At 39.7% G+C, this 23179-nt stretch overlaps 2 protein-coding genes across 2 annotated transcripts; one reads left to right on the top strand and one right to left on the bottom strand.

Annotated features, from left to right (window-relative positions):
• Positions 1-758: 758 nt before the first annotated feature.
• si:dkeyp-84f3.9 (zinc finger protein 443) lies at positions 759-6005 on the top strand. The gene is made up of 2 exons (XM_067395463.1): positions 759-773; positions 2681-6005. Exon 2 carries the CDS (start codon positions 2732-2734, stop codon positions 5687-5689), a length of 2958 nt encoding a protein of 985 aa, XP_067251564.1. The 5' UTR covers positions 759-773; positions 2681-2731; the 3' UTR covers positions 5690-6005.
• A 241-nt stretch (positions 6006-6246) lies between these two features.
• Positions 6247-8388, bottom strand: LOC137035641 (trypsin-3-like). Its single transcript, XM_067409122.1, has 5 exons — positions 8288-8388; positions 7949-8099; positions 6828-7081; positions 6574-6710; positions 6247-6476 (listed from the first exon to the last, which is right to left on the bottom strand). Exons 1-5 carry the CDS (start codon positions 8325-8327, stop codon positions 6327-6329), a joined length of 732 nt encoding a protein of 243 aa, XP_067265223.1. The 5' UTR covers positions 8328-8388; the 3' UTR covers positions 6247-6326.
• Between the last annotated feature and the right edge of the window lie 14791 nt (positions 8389-23179).

The following is a 23179-nucleotide window of genomic DNA, read 5'->3' as shown; positions in this document are numbered from 1 at the left end:
CTGCATGAAGAATTTTTGGGTATAATATGTTACAATGTACTTTATTTTAAAAAATATCTGAATAATTTTTGGTTTGACTATATATATATATATGTATATATATATATATATATGTATATGTATATATATATGTATGTATATGTATATATATATATGTATATGTATATATATATATGTATATGTATATATATATATATATATATATATATATGTATATATATATATATATATATATATACATATATGTGTTCATTGTTAGTTCATGATACCTGAATCAACATTATACTTGGTGAATTTGCCATTGTGATGACATAGTATCTTTAATCACTTATCATTTAAGATTTCAGAATTTTTTTTCTAATGTTCTATTTTTTATTTATAATTTCACATTTAATTTTGAACCATTTCTACGGTTTTGTTAGCAACTTTTAATGGAATATTAGATATTCAGATGCATGCCTTTTGCAGTGTAATAATTGGTAAAAACATTTTAATGCTGTATTTTTTTTTTTTACTGCAAATAAAATCGAAAAAAAGTCATACCCATACCAAGTCTTTATATACTTGAATGGTTTGGTATTATATAGTGCGCGGTAAATGCAGTCAAACTAGAATTATTTAACATGTATTTTCATATTGGGGTGATTGTCTTTACACATGCAGAGTGAGACGTCCAAGAGGCTTTTATCTGAAACGGAAAAGGAAGCTCCATTTGTATAGTATACGAGTCCTGAATCTTAGTTCATTGGTGCTGAATAGAAAGAGCATGAAAGGTTGGTTGCCTTTGTTTGTGTTGCTTGTTCGCATGTACTTTCTTCAAAGTAAACGCAGAAGCTCATTTAATGCAGTCGAGCATGGGTATTTATGAAGTCGGGCATGTTTAATTTTGCATTGAAGTAGTGTTTTTTAATATATAAAAATGAAGTGTTGGGGTTTTAAATGATTCGTTAAGTCCAGCGTCGGGTATCGTTGAATTAACCCACAGACACATTAATCCTGTTTAAATACGCTTGTTTCGCTTTTTAAAATAAACTCGTTCTTAAAGCACAGGTTCTGTTGTATTAGGAGATGCAGGGCTGACTGTAACAGTGCATGCATAAAGCATTACAGAAACATTATGGCAGGAATGGCCTTTGCAAACGGCTGCAGAGCGCCATCACTCTGCATCAAACGCTACTTGCTACGGCGCTGATTTTTTTTTTTTTTTACCCTAGTTGTTGTGCGTTTGCGGTCAGAATTGAATATCGTTAAATACAAATAGTGGATAAGAACTCAAAAAAGGGGACAATGAATTGCGAACACTTGTTTATTTGGTTTTCTTTGCTGTAGTTCTATTCACTAACTAATGACTGACCATGTGAGCCGGTTCTTTGAATGAATCGCTCAAATAAAAGAACGGACCACGAGCCACTATTGACAATCATAGAAACACGTGAAACATAAATACTTAATGGCAGTAATAAATAAGGATCTACTTAAAAAATAAATAAACGTAATGTATAAATATAATCATGAGGTATTCAGCTACTTATTTAGTTTCCTATGCTTTATACATTTTTATATTAAGAAAATATCTATAACTTCCAAAGATTGAGGCAATATCCTGCATTAAAATTAAAAATGTTACTGATGACATTATGCATTTATGGATAAAATATTTTGCCATCGAAATAATACAGTGATACTAACTATTTCAACTCCGTACATATGCTTGTATGTGATGCAACATCTTTTTAAAATTGCTCATGTACCATTAAAAAAAAATCCAACATGGCAATATATAATATTATCTATATAATATTAATTTACTTGAATATAATATTACATTATGTAGTTTCACATTGACGTTTTACTACAACTAACTACAACAGTCCCAGGTGGAAAAAAGCTGAAAAGTGCTCTATTTTTGTGCGCTAATTTTGTACTTAATATACTAAAAATTCTTCTTTAGTACTTCTTAAGATAATCTTAAGAAAATGTAAGTGTACTCAACTGTGCTATTTTGAGACACCATGAAATATGAACTAAAATGTGCTTTTAATATACTATGTCTGTATTTAAAATATGTATTTAGTTACCACTTATAGTATACTTGAACCCATAGTGTATGGGAAACCCATATTTCATGGTGTATCAAAATAGCACAGTTGAGTACACTTAGATGTTCTTAAGATTATCTTAACAAGTACTAAAGAATAATTTTTAGTATGTTAAGTACAAAATTAGAGCGTGAAATAGAGCACTTTAATTACATTATTTTTTCACCTGGGATATTAAAGTAATAGTTCACCCAAAACTGAAAATTCTGTCATTTACTCACCATCAAGTAGGTCTAAACCTGTATGAATTTCTTTGTTCTGCTGAACATAAATAAAATATTTGGAAGAATGTCAGTAACCAAACAGCTCTCGCCTCCATTGACTACCATAAATACTATGGCAGTCCAGATATCTTCTTTTGTGTCCAGCAGAACAAAGAAATGCATACAGGTTTGGAACTAATTGATGGTGAGTAAATGATGACAGAATTTTCAGTTTTGGGTGAACTTTCCTTATAATACATCCAACTACTATGTGGATAGCAGGTGAACAGCTGCTAATGTGCTGATTAAACTTAAAATTAGATGCAATACATCTTATAATATCTTATCTATATCTTTTATTCCTTTTCCTTTGTCTAGTTTCAGCTTGAGTGAGGGGAAACTCAGGCACCTGCAGGCGACTCGCACATCATGCTTAAAGGAGAGGATAAGAAGAAAGGAACCAACACTGATGAGGATGAAGCCAATGATCAATCTGTGAAGAGAGGAATGGGGGAATTAATTTCTAAAGGTCTGGCTTTAAGCTCCCAGAACAGAAGAGTGGAGGAACCGTCGCCTGCAGGCGCTAATGTCCTACCTGAGTCCTTGCCCGTTAATGCTGATGAAAAAGAGAGCGAAAAAACAGATGTAAATACATTTCCACAGCAACTAAACTCTGATTTTACCCCTGTCAAAGAGGCTGATATGGATGCACAGAAATGTTTGGAAGACTGTGATCAGCCAGAGTCAAATTCTGATTGTCTTTCCAGCACCACAGATAATGAACCAAAATCACTGCCGCTTAATGCAGAATTAAATAAACCACAAATCGACACTCAGATGTCTGTTCAAACAGATGAAATCTCAAGTAGTCAGTCTGAAAGAGAGTCAGACAAGAATGAAGCCCACTGTTCAAATGTCCAAACATCTGAGAAAGCTGTCTGTGATACATCCTGTCCTGTTATAAGTGATAGCCAATGCGAAGAAGATTCTGACAAACAAATCTACGAGGGCTCTGCAGATGCAAAAAATTCTGACGCTGAAAATCAAGAAACCTTGTCCTCTGACGCATTAAACCAAACTGCGGTAACACTGGACGATGCCAGTGAAGATAATTCACCTGATAAAACGCAAGAGTCTAATTCAGATCAGAATAACCAGACACCTTCACCCGAAGCCAGTGCTGAAGCAAGCAGTATGGAAATCACAGAAAGTAAACGTGGATTTCCTTCATTTTCTCGCGGACGGCCACGCAAAGAGAAACGGGTCATCAAGTGTGAATATTGCGGGCGCCCGTTCAATCATGCCTCTGCGTATATCATTCATCTGCGTGTCCACACAGGTGAGAAGCCTTTCACATGCCAGGATTGTGGCAAAGCCTTCGCTCAACTCTCTAACCTTCGATCTCACAGCAAAGTCCATAAATCCAAAAGTCGGAAACACGCACACAGACACCACGACCGAAATAGAGCCACGAATGAGAAAAATGCCGACGTGAACCAGGTGAGTGTGATCAACAAAGTGGAGAGTGATGCTCGTAGTAATCAAATCACCCCTAGAAGGAGGAGGGGGCGAGGAAGAGGGAAAGGGAAACCCCAAACGTGTCCGATCTGTGGGAAAGTCTTTTGCTACAAGTCTGTCCTCAAAATCCATCTTCGTATTCACAGTGGAGAAAAGCCATACTCTTGTAAGGTGTGCGGAAAATCCTTTACTCAGGCGTGTACGGCACGTGTCCATGAAAGAGTGCATTGGTCCATCAGGCCTTTCTTCTGTTCAAAATGTGGTAAGGGATTTTCTCAGATCGGGCCATTAAAAGTACACACGTGTGATGGTAAAAGAAACCCACATGCCACCTTGAAAGAGATGGAATTGGAAGGTGTTATCAGCTTCAGGTGTCACCTTTGCAAAAGTTGCTTTGGCACCAGAGATGAGTATGATTTACATTTGCAAGGACACACGGATACCCAGCGTTACAGCTGTGACTACTGCAAGCAGACGTTCAGTCTTCTCTCAGAGCTACATACTCACAGCAAGCACTGCGTATCCATTCGGCAAACAAAAACCAAGTCTTCTGGTTATAATTCCCCTCACAGATTACAACCCCAAAACTCCTTGAGAAGAAGACCTGCACAAAAAATGCGAAGTGCAAGTCCAGTAAAATCTCCTGAAAAAGATTTTTCCTTGCCGAGGAAGTTCAAAAGATGCTCTTCTTTACTTGCTTGCCCTCCTCAGGTCATGGCAACCTCTGTTTATGACTCACAGAATAATCAGCATTCGGTCAATCAGCCAATCAAATGCAGCTATTTCGTATCTCGGCTGAACAGTACGCACCAAAAAGCAGATCCAAGAAAGTACTTCTGCCCACAGTGTGGAAGAGTATTCCAGCATGTAGGAAGGCTGAGAGCCCATATGCTCACTCATTCGCGGGCTCGAAGCTTCACGTGTGTCGATTGCAACAAGATGTTTAAAAACTGGAACAAATTTTGGATTCATCAGCGGCTGCATAGACAGAAAAGAGGACGCTTTTTTTGTCCCAAGTGCGGTCAGGGGTTTCGATTTGTGGGCTTGTACAAAAAACACCTGCAGAAGCATCCAGAACTTAACTCTCACGTTTGTCCCTTCTGTCCTCACACGTTCTCAAATGCACAAAAGTTGAGAAATCACCAGCAAGAGTGGCACCGCTCAACTATGCCCTTTATTTGTGATATTTGCGGAAAAGGTTTCGCAAGTGCAATCCTTCTTAAACGACACGGAGTTGTTCACTGCACAAATGATCCAATGGAGACACATTACACCATTGATCCGCAGTCCGCTGTGCATCCCTATGAGTGCGGCACGTGCAGTGCCAGTTTTGAGAACTTAGACTTGCTTTTCCACCATCAGCTCTGCCATAAGAGTGTAGAGAAAGAACCAATAGCAATGAAAGGCCAGCTACTTATAACAAGGGAAAAACATCAATCTCACCACCTCCAGCATCAAAGCCACAACTACAGCCTTTCTGATAATCAGAGACAAGAGAAATTCTCTTCAAATGGTGCAGAAATGCCTCATTCATTGTCACACGTAAGTCCCTCAAGCTTTCATCAATTACAAAAGCAGCAGCAAAAACCGAATACGGAGGCCCCAAGCACCACTAGGACATTGGCTTATCTGTCATCAGATCCACATTCCATTCCTAATTCTCAGAATAATGAGAGTCAAATGGTTAAAAAACACACTAAGGACAGTTTTTCAACAATGAAAGAATTAAATGGTTCAAGCCGGTCACCATCTGTATTGAAGACGGAGGACACAGCCAGTGACTTAGTTTGCACTGAATGTAATGCTTGTTTTTCCAACCTTCAAGAATTGCATGGACATTACTTGGAACATGCCAGAGGAGAAATATGAATATTCTGTAAAAGTTGTTCTCTTTTGTTCAGTGAGTGTGTGAGAAACTTTTGTATTGGAATGACAAACTTCTGAAACACGTGAAAATGTTTGCTGTATATGAATATGTTTTTCATATGATATCAACATTACTGATGTACTGACAAAAAAATAAATGTTAAAAAAATCTATTTTCTAATATTTGGACTAGTAAATCCCTGTAATGGACAGTATTGTTTTAATTAGAGATCCTATGGTTTGATTTAGATATCCGTTAGTGTTAGTGCTGTAATTGAAATGTTATCTGTTGCATATAACAGATTAAATGTCTTTTCTGAAATTGCTCAAACTCAAGTCTTGTATGTCATTTATACCTGTATAGTGGTTTGGACTAAACATTCAGTTTTTTTTTTTGCTGTTGTTGTAATAATTCATATTAAGTGTATTCAATGTTAATTTATAACACATTAAGAGTCAATTTAATTAATAGTAATGTAGAACTTAAACTGTGAAAAAACAGACGTCTCATAGACTTAGTTAAATTATAATATAAGTAAGACAAAGAAAAATCTTCAATGTTTGGTATCAGATGTTTATTTTAGTTTGCCAAATGATATTGCAACATGCCATGATTATGGACTCTAAAAACTCAGGGAGATTAGTTGGAGCTCATGGTGTTTCTGATCCAGGTGGTATAGTTGCAGACCTTGACATAGACACCAGGTAGGTTTTCTTGGGCACAGCCATAACCCCAGGACACAATACCCTGAAGCTCGTCATTGCACACGACGGGGCCGCCAGAGTCACCCTGCCATCCAGAAGTGTTTCAGAGAAGTCAATAATTGCTACAAAATTACTTTTATATATTTGTTAGCATGACATTAAAAGTGTAGCAGTGATCTTACCTGGCAGGAGTCCCTGCCTCCCTCCATGAAGCCAGCGCAGAACATGTTGGAGGTGATCTGACCAGGGTAGGCGCCTTTGCAGGTGGAGTCACTCAAGATAGGAACCCAAAGACACATCAGACGGCTCGGGAAATCGCCTGAGAAAACATCAAGTGCCCACTTGGTGAATTTTGTATTTCTCTAATGCGTTATTTTAAAATGGCCTAATGACTTATGCATGAAGTTTCATTCCATATTAGTTTAGTGGCACGCACTTCCAGTGGCGCTCATGTTTCCCCATCCAGAGACCAGGCAGCTGCTATCAGTTGGTGCACAGCTTGAAGGCAGAGAAACAGTCCTAACGTAGATGTTCAGAGAGGCGGCTCTGCTCAGCTTGATCAGCATGATGTCATTGTCCAGAGTAAAGCTGTCGAAACTGGGGTGTCTGATGACCTTAGAGGAGTCGATGAACTGCTCAGTGCCCTCAAAGACATCAATGTTGTGCTCACCCAGACGCACCTGGACACGTCTGAGAATAGAGACAAGTGATTATTGGTTCATACATAAAACATTAAATGTTAAACTCTTTAACATACTAATACAAATTTTTTGTTGAACCTAAGGAAGTGTGCACTTTGTTGGCTGAAACGTAAGTGATTGTTAATGATTTATCACTTATGTGCCTCTTAGGAGAAATTTATTTTTGTAATTTCTGTATAGATACTTATGGTAAAATCTTGACTACAGTAAAGCTGTTGCGTTTTTTTTTACCCCATAGCAAGGCATATTGACATACTACAAGATGCTTTTTGAAAGAAGTAGCTTAAGCTCACTAAGGCTGCATTTATTTGATCCAAAATTTAGCAAAAACAGTAATATTGTGAAATATTTCTATTTCAATGTATATTTTTAATGTTATTTATTCCTGTGATTTACAGTTGAATTTTCAGCCATTACTCCAGTCTTCAGTGTCACATTCAGTGTCCTTCAGAAATCACTCTGATTTGGTGCTCAGGAAACATTTCTTTTTATAATCAATTTAGAAAACAGTTGTGCTCCTGTTGTGGAAACCATTGTTTTCAGGATTCTTTGATGAATTGAAACTTCAAAAGAACAGCATCTATTTTAAATAGACATCTTTTGTAACATTATCAATGTCTTTACTGTCACTTTTGATCAATTTAATGCATCCTTGCCAAATAAAAGTATTAATTTCTTAAAAAAAAAAAAAAAAACTTTACTGACCCATTACATTACTTAATTGCTTTCATTAAAATCAAACTTTATAGTTACTGAGATATAATTATTGTGACAATTTCCCCATGTGACAACTAGGTCCAGTCTCCCCTATATATGTATTATGTACATGCAAAAAAAAATATAGACTTTCACTTACGACTTGTAGCAGTGAGCAGCAGACACAACCCAGAGGTCGCTGATCAGAGAGCCACCGCAAAAGTGGTAGCCACCGTTCAGGGAAACCTGGTACGGAACACCACATGCAGTTCCACCGATAATCTTGTCGTCATCATCCAGAGGAGCAGCATCTGGGAAAACATAAGGCTTCATTGTTAAATGCATACATTTTACCAAAATTAATATACAGAGCAGAAACCATATGGAATTAAAATAAATTCAAAATTTTTACATGATGAATTTCTGTTTAGAAAACCCTAAAATCACTTAATAGATCTGTATTAAATCCAGTCTAAATCTTCCCGGCCCCTTTACTCACAAGCTGCAGCGAACAGAGCCAGAAGAATGAGAACCTTCATTTTGAGACGTCTGAGTGGTGTGTTTTCATGGTTTTAAGACCAGCCTTTTATACTCTGTCTATTCCACAGCTTGAGATAATTTTCAAGGACATACATCATTTTGGTTCATTGTGTAAGCCTTAAATGGCAACCAGTGTGTGACTCCAGCATGTGCTTCAACATAATGCAGATTCTCTTTCTAGCACAAATCATTTGTTTGTTTGTTTATTGTATGGCTATGAAAAAGCAATATTCACAAATCTCAATTATTTGATGTTTCTTACTATATTCTAATAGGGAATTCTTTGCAGCGGTTATTTAAAAAGGGGAAATTTGGTTGCATATTAATAACCTGCCCGTGTGTGTGTGTGTGTGTGTGTGTGTGCGCGCGTGTGTGTGTGTGACTGATGTTGCAATGTCCATGTTGTAATGTTAAATATATTTTAATGTTACATTTGTTTGTTAAATGTTTGTTAAATAAGGATACATTGCATTATATCATGCAGTATAGTCTACAAACAATGATTCTTATTACAGTTACAGAGCACTTTTTTAATTTATTTATTTTTAAATGTGATCAAGTCCAGGAAATTTGTAAAATGAGCATACTCGTTTTACAAACCCTCATTAGAGATGACTGAGTGGACAACACTCAGACTTTAAATCAGACTGGAGTACTGCAGTGAAAAGTGAGCACATTTAATTGAAAGTGGGCATTGATTTATTTCCCCTTGTGAGTACATTATTTCGCCTTGATTATGTACAGTGGGTACGGAAAGTATTCAGACCCCCTTAAATTTTTCACTCTTTGTTGTATTGCAGCCATTTGCTAAAATCATTTGTTCATTTTTTTCCTCATTAATGTACACACAGCACCCCATATTGACAGAAAAACACAGAATTGTTGACATTTTTGCAGATTTATTAAAAAAGAAAAACTGAAATATCACATGGCCCTAAGTATTCAGACCCTTTGCTCAGTATTTTGTAGAAGCACCCTTTTGATCTTACACAGCCATGAGTCTTTTTGGGAAAGATGCAACAAGTTTTTCACACCTGGATTTGGGGATCCTCTGCCATTCCTCCTTGCAGATCCTCTCCAGTTCTGTCAGGTTGGATGGTAAATGTTGGTGGACAGCCATTTTTAGGTCTCTCCAGAGATGCTCAATTGGGTTTAAGTCAGGGCTCTGGCTGGGCCATGGTCACGGAGTTGTTGTGAAGCCACTCCTTCATTATTTTAGCTGTGTGCTTAGGGTCATTGTTTTGTTGGAAGGTAAACCTTCAGCCCAGTCTGAGGTCCTGAGCACTCTGGAGAAGGTTTCCGTCCAGGATATCCCTGTACTTGGCCGCATTCATCTTCCCCTCGATTGCAACCAGTCGTCCTGTCCCTGCAGCTGAAAAAAAACCCCACAGCATGATGCTGCCACCACCATGCTTCACTGTTGGGACTGTATTGGACAGGTGATGAGCAGTGCCTGATTTTCTCCACACATACCGCTTAGAATTAAGGCCAAAAAGTTATATCTTGGTCTCATTTGACCAGAGAATCTTATTTCTCACCATCTTGGAGTCCTTCAGGTGTTTTTTTAGCAAACTCCAGGTGGGCTTTCATGTGTCTTGCACTGAGGAGAGGCTTCTGTCGGGTCACTCTGCCATAAAGCCATGACTGGTGGAGGGCTCCAGTGATGGTTGACTTTCTACAACTTTCTCCCATCTCCCAACTGCATCTCTGGAGCTCAGCCACAGTGATCTTTGGGTTTTTCTTTACCTCTCTCACCAAGGCTCTTCTCCCCCGATAGCTCAGTTTGGCCGGAGGGCCAGCTCTAGGAAGGGTTCTGGTCGTGCCAAACGTCTTCCATTTAAGAATTATGGAGGCCACTGTGCTCTTAGGAACCTTAAGTGCAGCAGAAATTTTTTGTAACCTTGGCCAGATCTGTGCCTTGCCACAATTCTGTCTCTGAGCTCTTCATGCAGTTCCTTTGACCTCATGATTCTCATTTGATCTGACATGCACTGTGAGCTGTAAGGTCTTATATAGACAGATGTGTGGCTTTCCTAATCAAGTCCAATCAGTATAATCAAACACAGCTGGACTCAAATGAAGGTGTAGAACCATCTCAAGGATGATCAGAAGAAATGAACAGCACCTGAGTTAAATATATGAGTGTCACAGCAAAGGGTCTGAATACTTAGGACCATGTGATATTTCAGTTATTCTTTTTTTAATAAATCTGCAAAAATGTCAACAATTCTGTGTTTTTCTGTCAATATGGGGTGCTGTGTGTACATTAATGAGGAAAAAAATGAACTTAAATGATTTTAGCAAATGGCTGCAATATAACAAAGAGTGAAAAATGTAAGGGGGTCTGAATACTTTCCGTACCCACTGTATATACAGTGTCATGAAAAAGTATGTGAACCCCTTGCAGAATCTGTGAAAATGAGAATTATTTTAATAAAATAAGAGGGATTTCCAGCAGTGGCTGTATGATTTTGAGATTCATCTTTTCACACTGAGGACAATTGAGGGACTCAAACTCAACTATTAAAAAAGGTTCAAACATTCACTTATGCTCCAGAGGGAAACAGTGTGAAAAGATGAATCTCAAAATCATACAGTCACTGCTGGAAAGGGTTCAAATATGCAAAAATGCTTGAAAACTGACGAATCTGCAGGAGCTGGAGGATTTTTCTGAAGAACAGAGCTCAGTTTAACTGCTCAGGACAAACAAGAGACTCATGAACAACCATCACAAAAAACAAAAAAAAACAGTCGTAGACCATCAGGTAACCACACACAGTATTGGTTCACATACTTATGTATGGGGTTATTTTAATAAATTCAGTTATTGTTTTGTCTTGTGAACTAAATGCAAACATCTTTTATGTAAAGTATCTTACTCACGACAGTACTAAACAAAAAATAACATGCATTTTTTATTATCCCTCTTATTTTATTAAAATAATTCTCATTTTCACAGATTCTGCAAGGGGTTCACATACTTTTTCATGCCACTTTATATATAAAAAAATTTTGGCTGATGGTAACCTTGTTTTCTGAAATATTATAAGATACGTACAAAGTGATGACTTTAAATAAACATGACATGGGAAAAGTTCAACTGAATCAACATGTACTAAACCATTCAAGGTGTTTGTCACCAGAGGTGCTATCTACTATCAAAGAATTTTGAAATATTTAACCAGACATTTTACACTCATATATTGGTTGTCAGGAAGTTTTATTTTATTTTTTTCATTTGACAGGCACAATAAACAATAACATTGTTGTAACATTTGCTAGCTAATTTGCAGCAGGTGTCCTTGGTTAGACTTTTACTAAGACCATAAGAAATCTAAGGTTTTTAACTCTTTGATGCATGGTGTCAACAGTGGACAGATCTTTAAAGTACATTTTCAAACATGTCCATTGTCACTTGCCTGGAAAATCCAGTCTCATCACTGTACCAGCGGATGAGTCTGGTCGGCCATTGAATCAATTCGATTTCTGGGCGGAGCAAATAAGAGCAAACAGGAAGCAGAGTAAACCAATCAGAGAAGGGCGGATATGACGTTAGCAAAGCGACAAGAGAGTCGACAGTGAAAAGTAAATAATTAATGTGTTTTTGGTCATTTAAAACTGAATTCACGGCTGAATAGAACAAACTCTCGGGTCTCCCGTGCGCAATCTTTGTTATTAGCTAGTGATGGGAAACCGAGGCTTTCTGAAGCGTTTGAGGCTTCCATCAAATTGTGCCGAAAAATGGTTCATTACCATAGACAGTAAAAGAAATGGACACAGCGACCCCATTGGAACTCAATTGAGTCAAGTGAAGCCCATTTTTAGTGATTTTTAGTACTTCCGTTTCTGACGCGCAGACTCACACTAAGCTTGATGACGTCCGCAACCTGTCTGACAGATGTAAATCTTCTAGTAGCTGTGCGTGCAAACTGCCATCGTTAATCTTGCAGAGACGGCAAGCTTGAGTGGGGAGTTCTTTGGCGTGAGTGAGCAGGAGTAAGTATTCTGATTAATTATTTTGTATAGTATTTTAAAATGTAACGCCAGTACGCCATATTAAGATAATCTCCCCGATTGTCTGCGAGCTTCTCCTCCTGTCTATACGGTAATTTCTCTACTTTGCGACAGAGAGTCGAGTAATTATGATGCAATCGTTAGCTTATTTTTACAAAAACTGTTTCTACGGGGCCATAATGTAACATAGAAGATAATGGAGCCCTTTATACGTAGTCGTGTATCTTTGGAAATAAATAATGGATAAATGGAGTCTTTAAACGCCTCAGATGTAAAGTTATTCACTGTCAAAGTGACGACAAAATGAATGGGAGTCAATGGGGATGCTAACGCAAGTGAAGTTCTGCTACAAGATGGCAGCACGCGGCCGACTTCAACTTCCGGTCGACTTCCTTGGGCACTGTTCATTACTCGAAGCTTTTAACACAGTGAGCGTTAGTGACATCTGGTGGTCAGACTTGTTTTCTTCACCATATCTATCATTGTTGAGCAGATCTACGGTTTGAAAAATCACATGACCAAAGCTACAAGTCCGTGACATACGGAATCACTGTTGTCTTGAATCTGTTTTTATCTAATCTGATGTAATCTCATCTAAATTAATTTGTGACAATGAGACCACAACTGTCTAACCTGCATGGTCAACAGATTCACATATTTGATCAGTAATATAAAATATACAATGATGCGATCATAACTGACAGTTAAAAAATATTTTAGATGAGCTGTTTAACCGTTCTGTTCTGTTCGGGTTCTCTGAGACCCCAGCAATAAAACATGCATTAGTATGGAGTCAAATTAATGCCTTAAAGTTTTGCACAAAAATAAAGTTTTGCAAAACACAAAAAAAGAATTGAGCAATAAAAAAATGTTTTGCAAACAAAAATAAAGAATTGCAAAGGAAAAATAAAGTATTGAGCAGAAGAAAATAAGTTTTGCAAACAAAAATAATAAATTGCAAAATAAAATAAAGTAGTGCAAAAATAAAAATATAATCAATTACAAAAATCAATGACAGCTGTAATCCTATTTTATCCTTGCCACATATTTTTCATGCTCAAACCTACTAAATCATTTGCAACGCTCATTTTATTCTGCGTTTCAGTCAAGCGTACGCTCACGATACCGGTTTTCTTTTGCGCTGCACTTTTCTGTGCGGATCTCTTTATGGCACTGGTTTGACGTGGGGGTGGAGTCAAGAAACGGGGCACGCCCCCGCGAAATGCATTGGAGGGGAACGTAATTGGCGACAGGTGAAATAATTCTTTGACATGGGTAAAAATAATGAATGGTTTGTTTTTGTTGGTTTGTTTAGCATATGTTGTCGCCGATTACGACCCCCTCCAATGCATTTCTTATAGTAATATGACCCGTTGCGCTCTGTCTCACTGCCTGTATCCACTTTTGTGTCCTTAAATATTCGTTTTTTGGGGTCGACAGCTTATAAAAACTTATTTCTGGGTTTTTTAGTTTGTTAGCTGTACACCTTGTCACACAGCACCTTTTAGGTATTGTTCTGTTTTTTGTAATGAGTCAGAAAAGACAAGAGGCAGCCTCACGTCAATGGAGACGGTTGGATTGTTTTTCCCTCGGTGGGCGTGGTTTTCAGATTATAATAAATGCGCTCTGTCTCTATCTGCGTCTCCTGCCGATGACGTGTTTCGCAGGGGCGTGCCCCCGTTTCTTGACTCCACCCCCACGTCAAACCAGTGCCATAAAGAGCGCAAAAGAAAACCGGTATCGTGAGCGCACGCTTGACTGAAACGCAGAATAAAATGAGCGTTGCAAATGATTTAGTAGGTTTGAGCATGAAAAATATGTGGCAAGGATAAAATAGGATTACAGCTGTCATTGATTTTTGCAATTGATTATATTTTTATTTTTGCACTACTTTATTTTATTTTGCAATTTATTATTTTTATTTGCAAAACTTTTTTTTTCCGCTCAATACTTTATTTTTCCTTTGCAATTCTTTATTTTTGTTTGCAAAACATTTTTTTATTGCTCAATTCTTTTTTGTGTTTTGCAAAACTTTATTTTTGTGCAAAACTTTAAGGCATTAATTTGACTCCATACATTTGCCTTTATGTAAGCTATCAGTGAAGCGCCAATGTTTTCAAACCAGCTGTCTCGACTTTCCGATACTGCATGACGTTTGAAGCTTCAAACGTCATCAATCACGTGGCATTGTCATTTCGATACAAGCATCGGTACACTGTGTGATACAATAGTGCTTTGAAAACTGTGTCGGAGCATCGAAGCCCCGGTATCAATTATTAGGTGTGTTCGACATCAGCTGCGGCCGGATGCAAGCGATCGGCTAGAGTATCCGCGTGCAGTCAGGGAGGAGCTGAAAACGTTCCGTGTACGTTTTGATAGTTTGTTTTCCAATAGAGTGCCCCGGGGATGACGCGTTTTTGTAGGCCAACCCGGAAGTTAGCGGCGCACGGGTTCCCTCGGCTGAAAAGGTGCGTTCACGCGGCCTTGTAATTCCTGTAGTTACAAGATTCTAGCTTGTAAAAAGCGTTCACGTCCTCGTAGAGCTCGTAATTACAGCTTGTAAGCTGGGAGTTTTCTGAAAGCTCCCAGATGTACCACGTGGCCGCTGTACCACCTGACCGCTGTAGATTGATTTATTATGTGTTGATAGTGGTGCCATGGAAACGCATAATTCCCAGTCCAAGGACCAAAAGGACGTGAACAGCTCCGAATATAACGTCACGTGTTGTCATTTCAAGATTCCGGTAAATACGAGGTGATGTGAATGCAGCTAAAGCCTATGCATTTTTCCTATAGACTTTTGGAAAATTGCAGAAAATAAGCTCTGTGTTTAACAAAGGGTTATGACACTTACACGTTTTGTCTATCAAGATAATCTTTACAAGTTAACACAACATTTATAGATTTTGAAGCCTAATAGTCGTCAGATATAAAAGGCTAACAGTAGGCTATAAACGGACTACAGCACACCATGGTCGCGGATCAACGTCGTCACCACCAAGCATCCTCAAACTTTATTTAGAAAACAACTCTATTTAAAAACATGCTCACTGATTATGATCTGCGCTGTGTATGAGTACCACTTTTTCATGAGAAATGCTGTCCAAATGTCCTGTTTGTCATGATGACGTCTAAAGTCCCCGCCAAAGGAAGTAGTACCTTTTAGCAATTTGTTAGCAACCGCCGATTTTAAGACACAGTAAAAGTTTAAAAAATCACACGCGGGTTATAACTGGTGTGTTTTATATCATAGATCAAAACGTGAAAGTACTTAGAGGCTTTGTTAACCACAGACCTTATTTCAGGCGATTTAACAAAAACCCATTCAAAAAACCCATAGACTTTATGGCGTTGGAACCGGAAGTCCTAAAATGATAACTCGCTTCCGGGTTTCGCCCACAAAAACGCGTCATCCCTGGGGCACTCTATTTGAAATGAAATACGCAGAAACGAGAAAATGGGAAAACGACATTTTGGCTCGATTTTTGTTTTTTCGGGTCACAGACAGAAAACGGAAACACGACTTCAAAACTCGTTTTCCACATGTGGGCGGTCATTACACGCCCCTTTCAGCCGATTGGTCAATCAAATGAGCCTGTGATGTCATCATCAGTTCTTTCAACAAAATAACAGTCCTCTGTTGCTATATCAGTATGTCATATATCGGCTTTCTTCTGTGCAACATAACGCGTATTTCACAGAAATATTTATTTCAGAAAAGTTAATCAGCACACAGGCTGTTGTAATGCTGTTTGTAGTTTAATATGCATGGTGAAACCTACACAGAGGAGCGGATGAGATGATTTTGAAGTCGTAAAAAATAGGCTAAGTAGTGTAAGCAATTTAAAAAACGCCCATGGGGACCACTACATAGCTATTTTAGTCATGACAAAAAATGATATATAAACGTTAAGACAAAACAAATTCATTTAAAGCTAAACTGAAAAAGAAACCGGCATTATAACCTAGGCTACCTTTCTAATAGAGTCTGGGAACGTGACGTCAGCGACGCATTGCATTCTGGGACTTTAGGTCACCGTCAGTACAGTAGAGACTGGGAAATAGTGGAGGAAGATGTTAAAATTTATATTATACAGTTAAAAATATATTAGAATGGTGAACGCTGGCTGTGTTATGAACTATCTGCATATACTGACCAGCGTGGAAAACGGATGTGAAATGAAGCGCCATTTTGTCCCATTTTCGGGACATTCTAAAACGCTTAATGTGGCGTAATGTAAGTAAACATCATACTAATAGCCCAGAATTTGAACGCAACGCGTTTAATTTCACGTTAAACGCTTTCCTCCCATAGAAACTATGTACAGCAAAGCAGATGAGCCCAGAATATGAACAAAATGCGTCTTATTACACGTTAAGTCACTGTCCATTAAGCGTTTTCTTTATGGGAGGAAAATGCGTATGTGTTAAATGTGTTCATATTCTGGGCTCATCTGCTTTTCTGTACATAGTTAACACCAAACTAATAAAGCATACTAAGTTTAGTTTGTTAATAACACTGTTTTAGTAATTTAAGCCACGTTATGCATTTTCACATTATGCGTTAGAATGTCCCTCATTTTCTGCCTTCCAGCTTAGAAACGACACAATAGTGAAAGTGAAACTCAATGAAAATAAACTTGAACAAAATGTGGCTTTGTCATTTGTATTTATTACAGATTAATAACTTCTGATCCACTTGAATATGTAAGTGCTCACGCCATTAATAATGTACGAAAACACGTTTAGAACTGTCATTTGTGATATAGCTCGTTGCGATCACTCTCCGTGTTCATAAAGCAACACCTCTGATTCATTGTTTAGCTTGTCTCGGTAAGAAATTATGTATTTATTCTATTTAGGTTCAGTAAAACTTACTCGGTGTAGCGACTCCACAATATAATTCATTTCAGAGCTGCATTACAGAGGGTCATGCTCTTATGTTATCCCTTAATGCTTTAACATGAAGAAATCAGGGCTATATGATGATATGCTGGCTGAGATCAATCTATATTGTGTTTATTATTTTATCTGGCAGATGTATCGGTGCCATTTAGTTATTAAAAACTGCAATAGAGAAATCACTTTGGTCCTGTTTATGGTCCGATAGGAGGCGGCAGTGTGATTTCTATGCGTGTCGTGTAATGGCCACAGGACTGGGCGATCGAATGAACACAAGAGATTCATATATTAATCCATTTATTCTAAGCAAGTGCAAGCAGCTCTCAAAAAAAAAAAAAAAAAATTTAGCGTAAATACAGTCGTTTTCTCATCTGGTGATTTGTATTTGTTGTCATTGTACGCTCCTGAGCGTGACCTAAAACATGGCGGCGACTACCCAAAATGCAATGCGCAGTGACGTAGTTTGCCAAGCTCTATACTATACTAAAACGTCTATGTTGTGTGTGCGCGTGAGGCACCGACGCGTTTACTTGAATTTTTTATAAAAGCGGAAACAACTTAAAATACTCAGACATGGTCACATATATGTAACCATTCGAATATGTGAAGGGTTAAATAGGCCTATTATTTTTGTACAAACGGAAAAACGGGAAACAACAGTTTTCTCGTTTCTGTGTATTTCATTTCAAATTGGAAAACAAACTATCAAAACGTACATGGAAGTCGGACACTTTCTGCTTCCCGTAGTGACGCTCGCGCTGCGTTTGCATACTTTATCACAACTGAAGTGAAATAAATGCGATATTTGACTGATGTTTCAGAGACATTTCCATTCAATACTTTATGTAGCTACTGCTTACAGCGCCTGTTTTACAAGAATAAAGTTCAACATAAGCATATGTTATTTAAATGCCAATGTAGCGGGGGTCTACGTTTTTTATCAGTTTTATTTTGATAAACATGACACAATATAACATCGCGACTACATGAAAAGAGCTTTAACTGTTATAAAAACACAGATTTTTGAGCATTACTGGAGCCTGATGAAATCGGTATAAATACGTTTAATACTGCAAAATACGCTCGATGTTACAGTCACTGCATGTCCAGAATAAAAAAGAACATCCCAATAAAATGAAGGGATTTGTTGAAACTTCTGATTATTGTGATACAACATTTGCCTTTGTTTATGAAAGTATCACTCCACAATACAATAGCAAAATAGTATAGTATTTTTATATTACATTAATCAGTGTCTAGCACACATTTGGATATGGACCAGAAGACATTGCAAATAAATGATATTTAGACAGAAGTTCCAGATCTATACTTGTGCTCTGATTGTTTAAGTTATTTTGCCATTAATGTAAATACACATGTGCAAACAATATACTTGCTCTAATAATATGCTCTTATGAATGTATTTTGTTGTTAATTACATTTACGAGCTGTCTCTTTAATACCGCGTGGTTTATATGTATGTTGATGCTGATTGGGTTTACATTTTTGACACACCCACCAAACAAGAGAAAACATATCTCAAACATATCTCAAACATGTCGTTCAACCCGGAAACCGTAGCAAAACGTTGCACACCGGTTTGAGCTTGAACGTGCCCCAGAGCTCGTGCAGCTCCTCTTTAGAAACTGCGCTGGCTGCCTCAGGCGGCTGATCTCGAATCGCTCTCGTGGTACTTTGAAGCCATACGTCACGGTCACATGATGTCGGCGCTGTCTCAAGTCAGACAAAATTTCTTACCGGCATGCACTGCTTCAAGTCAGCCGCCGATCGGTCTGTGCGGCGCTGCATGAGCTCAAACACACCTATCGAAGGGACTTTCGCCGCACTAGAGTGACGCTGTTTGCGGCACTGAAATAAACGAATCTGATTGCACGGTACGGTTTGCAGTTGACTCAAGGCGCGACGGAGGGCGGACTGACCAGGGGTGCGTTTCCCAAAGCGAACTATGGTCGCAAGTTCCGTCGTTACCAATAGAGTTCAATGGGACTTACGACCATAGTTGGCTAATGATGCTTTTGGGAAACTCACCCCAGGGGTGCGTTTCCCAAAGCGAACTATGGTCGCATGTTCCGTCGATACCAATAGAGTTCAATGGGACTTGCGACCATGGTTCACCAACGATGCTTTCGGGAAACTCACCCCAGGGTAGCGTTTCCCAAAAGCATCATAAGCCTAAGATGATCTTAGCTCCATTGGTTTCAATGAAGCTACGATCAACTTAAGCTCACGATGCTTTTGGGAAACGCTGCCCAGACTGATATATCTTGTAGAAGATATAATTCTGGACTTGCCAGGCAACATTGTCACAGCCAGTCTAGTGAGTGTGTGAGAAACTTTTGTATTGGAATGACATACTTCTGAAACACGTGAAAATGTTTGCTGTATATGAATATGTTTTTCTTACTGTAACGCAGTTACTTTTGTTAGTAACTAATACTGTAATGCATTACTTCTTAAATAAATGAACTCCGTTACCTTTACCATATGGTGTGTTGTACGTTACTTTTTTACATTATTTAATTTTGGCTGAAGTGCAGCCTACAGCCTAACCTGTTTACGCATTGTAGGATTGGTGGATGCCAACCACTGTAAACACGAAGACACACTGTGGGCGTGTTTCCGTTTATTCAAGTATGCGCGGCAGTCAAGGCAAGAGCTAGACGAGTTTCTCAAAGTGGAAATATGCTTTAGTTGAGCATAAAGACAAAAACCTCTTAGTCAAATGTAAGCTGTGTCTTTCTGGTTAGAAGGTCCTATCTACTGCGGTAAACGTGACATGCTGCATCGAAAATATGTGAAATAAGTTTTTCTAGTCGACTAGTAGTTGTTCATTTAAGCCATTAGTTGACTAATCACATTTATATTAATTTAATTTCTTAAATACTGGAGAGAATAAACCAATAATTAGCATTTATGTAATATGCACTCAAGCGCATGCATAACGCTTGCCATAAAGAACTGGCAAAAGTAATGATTATGAATATGACAAAAAAAAAAACAGCAAGGAAACATTTTAATTGTTACTAATAAAGTAACGTTTTCTGAATCAGTGTCGGCTGCAAAGATGAAGCTGACATTGCAGACTCTCATCATCTCCGCATATACTGGACACACCTAGAGAGAGAATGTATATTTCATTCGGATTACCTATCAGAGTAGACTCTTTTTGTTTTTAATTATTTCGTTTTAAAGTAGATATTTCAAGCTTTCTATAGATATATTTCTCATGTCTGCGAGGCAAGCAGCTTATACGCTGAGTTTCATTTATAAGACGCGCTCCAGTTCACGAGCCAGTGATCGCGCCCGCGCATCCATGATTATATTGCCTGCTATATGTGCTTCTTATTTATTAAATCCAGGCAATTGGTTGATGAAACATTGATTAAAATTAAGATACAATTTTTACAAAACTAAATTCACTTTAAAGAGAGGCATTCTACAAAACAAAACTTAATGAAGTAGTCAAAATCATGTCTGACCTATATGACTATATTGTCATGATCATGAGTTGGAGTGTCCTGTTTAGCCACCAGAGGGTACTCCAACAAGGACTATTGTTCACCTCAGACTACATTGCCCATAATTCACCTCCTGGACTCATTATCCTCGTTTCATTGCACACAGCTGTTTTGTGTTTGCTCATTAGTTTCTGTCTATTTAGTCTCAGTTGTTTCTACCTTTGTTTGTGGTTTGTTATTATTTGTTACGTGCACTTTTGTTGTTAGTCTTCTGGTTGATTGGACTGTGCTGTGGAGTTTACCCTTGCCTGTTTTGTGATATACGCCTGTGGATTACCAAATAAATGCTGCGCTTGGATCCTAACATCTTGTTTCTGTGTGTAGCCGTGACAGAACAAACCACACCATTTAACAGATCCAGCAGCATGAGTTTTCGGATTATTTCCCCAGCCTCCATTGAGGAGCGGATGGCTTTACTGCAGGTGGTGGTGGCTCTACGTCAGGAGGGAAGGGAGGTAGGGTGTTTTGCCCAGTTTTTCTGGACTATGGCGAGAGGGCTGCGGTATAATGAGGCGCTAAAAGGGATTTTTAATGGATTCCTTGATTACCCTCTGCCTCAGTGGGTTGTGGAGGGGCTTCAGATCCTGGATATTTGGGGCTTTGTCAAATATCTCGGCCATAGAAGCCAGTGGGCAGCACATGTTCAGCCAGAGGCCTCTCCAGCCAGTGTGTCTGCTTCAGAGCCCGCTCCAGCCTGCGAGGTCGCTCCCGAATCCACAGAGGAGGAGGGCACGGAGTCACCGCCTCACTCTCGTAAAAGGAGGAAGAGGAGGAGGAAGGCTTCAGTCATCCCTCAATGCCTGGAGGCCTTCCCAGAGCCCGCTCCAGCCAGTGAGTCCGCTCCAGAGCCCGCTCCAGCCAGTGAGTCCGCTCCAGAGCCCGCTCCAGCCAGTGAGTCCGCTCCAGAGCCCGCTCCAGCCAGTGAGTCCGCTCCAGAGCCCGCTCCAGCCAGTGAGTCCGCTCCAGAGCCCGCTCCAGCCAGTGAGTCCGCTCCAGAGCCCGCTCCAGCCAGTGAGTCCGCTCCAGAGCCCGCTCCAGCCAGTGAGTCCGCTCCAGAGCCCGCTCCAGCCAGTGAGTCCGCTCCAGAGCCCGCTCCAGCCAGTGAGTCCGCTCCAGAGCCCGCTCCAGCCAGTGAGTCCGCTCCAGAGCCCGCTCCAGCCAGTGAGTCCGCTCCAGAGCCCGCTCCAGCCAGTGAGTCCGCTCCAGAGCCCGCTCCAGCCAGTGAGTCCGCTCCAGAGCCCGCTCCAGCCAGTGAGTCCGCTCCAGAGCCCGCTCCAGCCAGTGAGTCCGCTCCAGAGCCCGCTCCAGCCAGTGAGTCCGCTCCAGTCCTGCATGCTCTCCCTGTCAGTCCTGTGATGGCCAAGAGGGCTGTCTTCACTTTTTATGTTTTGGCGGTCTTGCATGCCTGGAGGAGGCACTCAGGTGTTTTTGACTCTGGACCAGTCTGCCAGCCCGAGCCCGCAGCCGTCCCAGAGCAGCCCCAGCCTGAGCCCGCTGCCGTCCCAGAGCAGCCCCAACCTGAGCCCGCTGCCATCCCAGAGCAGCTCCAGCCTGAGCCCGCTCTCCCTGATACGGCCACGGAGGCCGTCACTGAGCTGCCCGCTCTCCCTGATATGGCCATGGAGCACCCATGGTCAGCCCTGCCGCCGCTGTTTGTCCTGCCGCCGCCATCCAAGCCTTCTGCTCTGCCGCCACTGCCCAGGCCGTTTGAACCGTTGAAACTTGCCTAGTCTGTTCCTCCAGCACCGCCCTGGCACACAGCCAGGAATCCAGATCTGCGGGAACCCACCTGGTCAGTTCCTCCAGCACCGCCCTGGCAATCAGCCAGGACTCCAGACCTGCTGGATCCCGCCTGGTCAGTTCTTCCAGCGCCGCCCTGGAATTCAGTAAGGAGGGGGTACTGTCATGATCATGAGTTGGAGTGTCCTGTTTAGCCACCAGAGGGCACTCCAACAAGGACTATTGTTCACCTCAGACTACATTGCCCATAATTCACCTCCTGGACTCATTATCTTCGTTTCATTGCACCCAGCTGTTTTGTGTTTGCTCATTAGTTTCTGTCTATTTAGTCTCAGTTGTTTCTACCTTTTTGTTTGTGGTTTGTTATTATTTGTTACGTGCACTTTTGTTGTTGGTCTTCTGGTTGATTGGCCTGTTTTGTGATATACGCCTGTGGATTACCAAATAAATGCTGCGCTTGGATCCTAACTACTTGTTTCTGTGTGTAGCCGTGACATATAGGTCAGACATGACTATGACTATATTCATGGTGTTAAGTTTTCATAATCAAGTGAATGAATTTAAAACATAACACAGGACTATTTAAACATATATATATATATATATATGAAACTACATTTTCTTTAATGACAGTACAGAGAAATTTCATAAGCAAG

This window comes from Chanodichthys erythropterus, chromosome 2, assembly GCF_024489055.1.
Source record: "Chanodichthys erythropterus isolate Z2021 chromosome 2, ASM2448905v1, whole genome shotgun sequence".
NCBI classification, from domain to species: Eukaryota; Metazoa; Chordata; class Actinopteri; order Cypriniformes; family Xenocyprididae; genus Chanodichthys; species Chanodichthys erythropterus.
The sequence above is the reverse complement of the archived record's forward strand: the minus strand, read 5'-3'. Positions and strand labels throughout refer to the sequence as shown.

What these genes read in the sequence shown, in the direction of transcription:
- LOC137035641 (XM_067409122.1), bottom strand. Translation starts at nt 8,327, where the DNA reads ATGAAGGTTCTCATTCTTCTGGCTCTGTTCGCTGCAGCTT. An exon ending in GCTGCTCACTGCTACAAGTC is followed by an intron (nt 7,082 to 7,948) that starts GTAAGTGAAAGT and finishes CTCTATTCTCAG; the next exon opens with ACGTGTCCAGGTGCGTCTGG. An exon ending in GAGGCAGGGACTCCTGCCAG is followed by an intron (nt 6,477 to 6,573) that starts GTAAGATCACTG and finishes TCTGGATGGCAG; the next exon opens with GGTGACTCTGGCGGCCCCGT.
- si:dkeyp-84f3.9 (XM_067395463.1), top strand. Translation starts at nt 2,732, where the DNA reads ATGCTTAAAGGAGAGGATAAGAAGAAAGGAACCAACACTGATGAGGAT.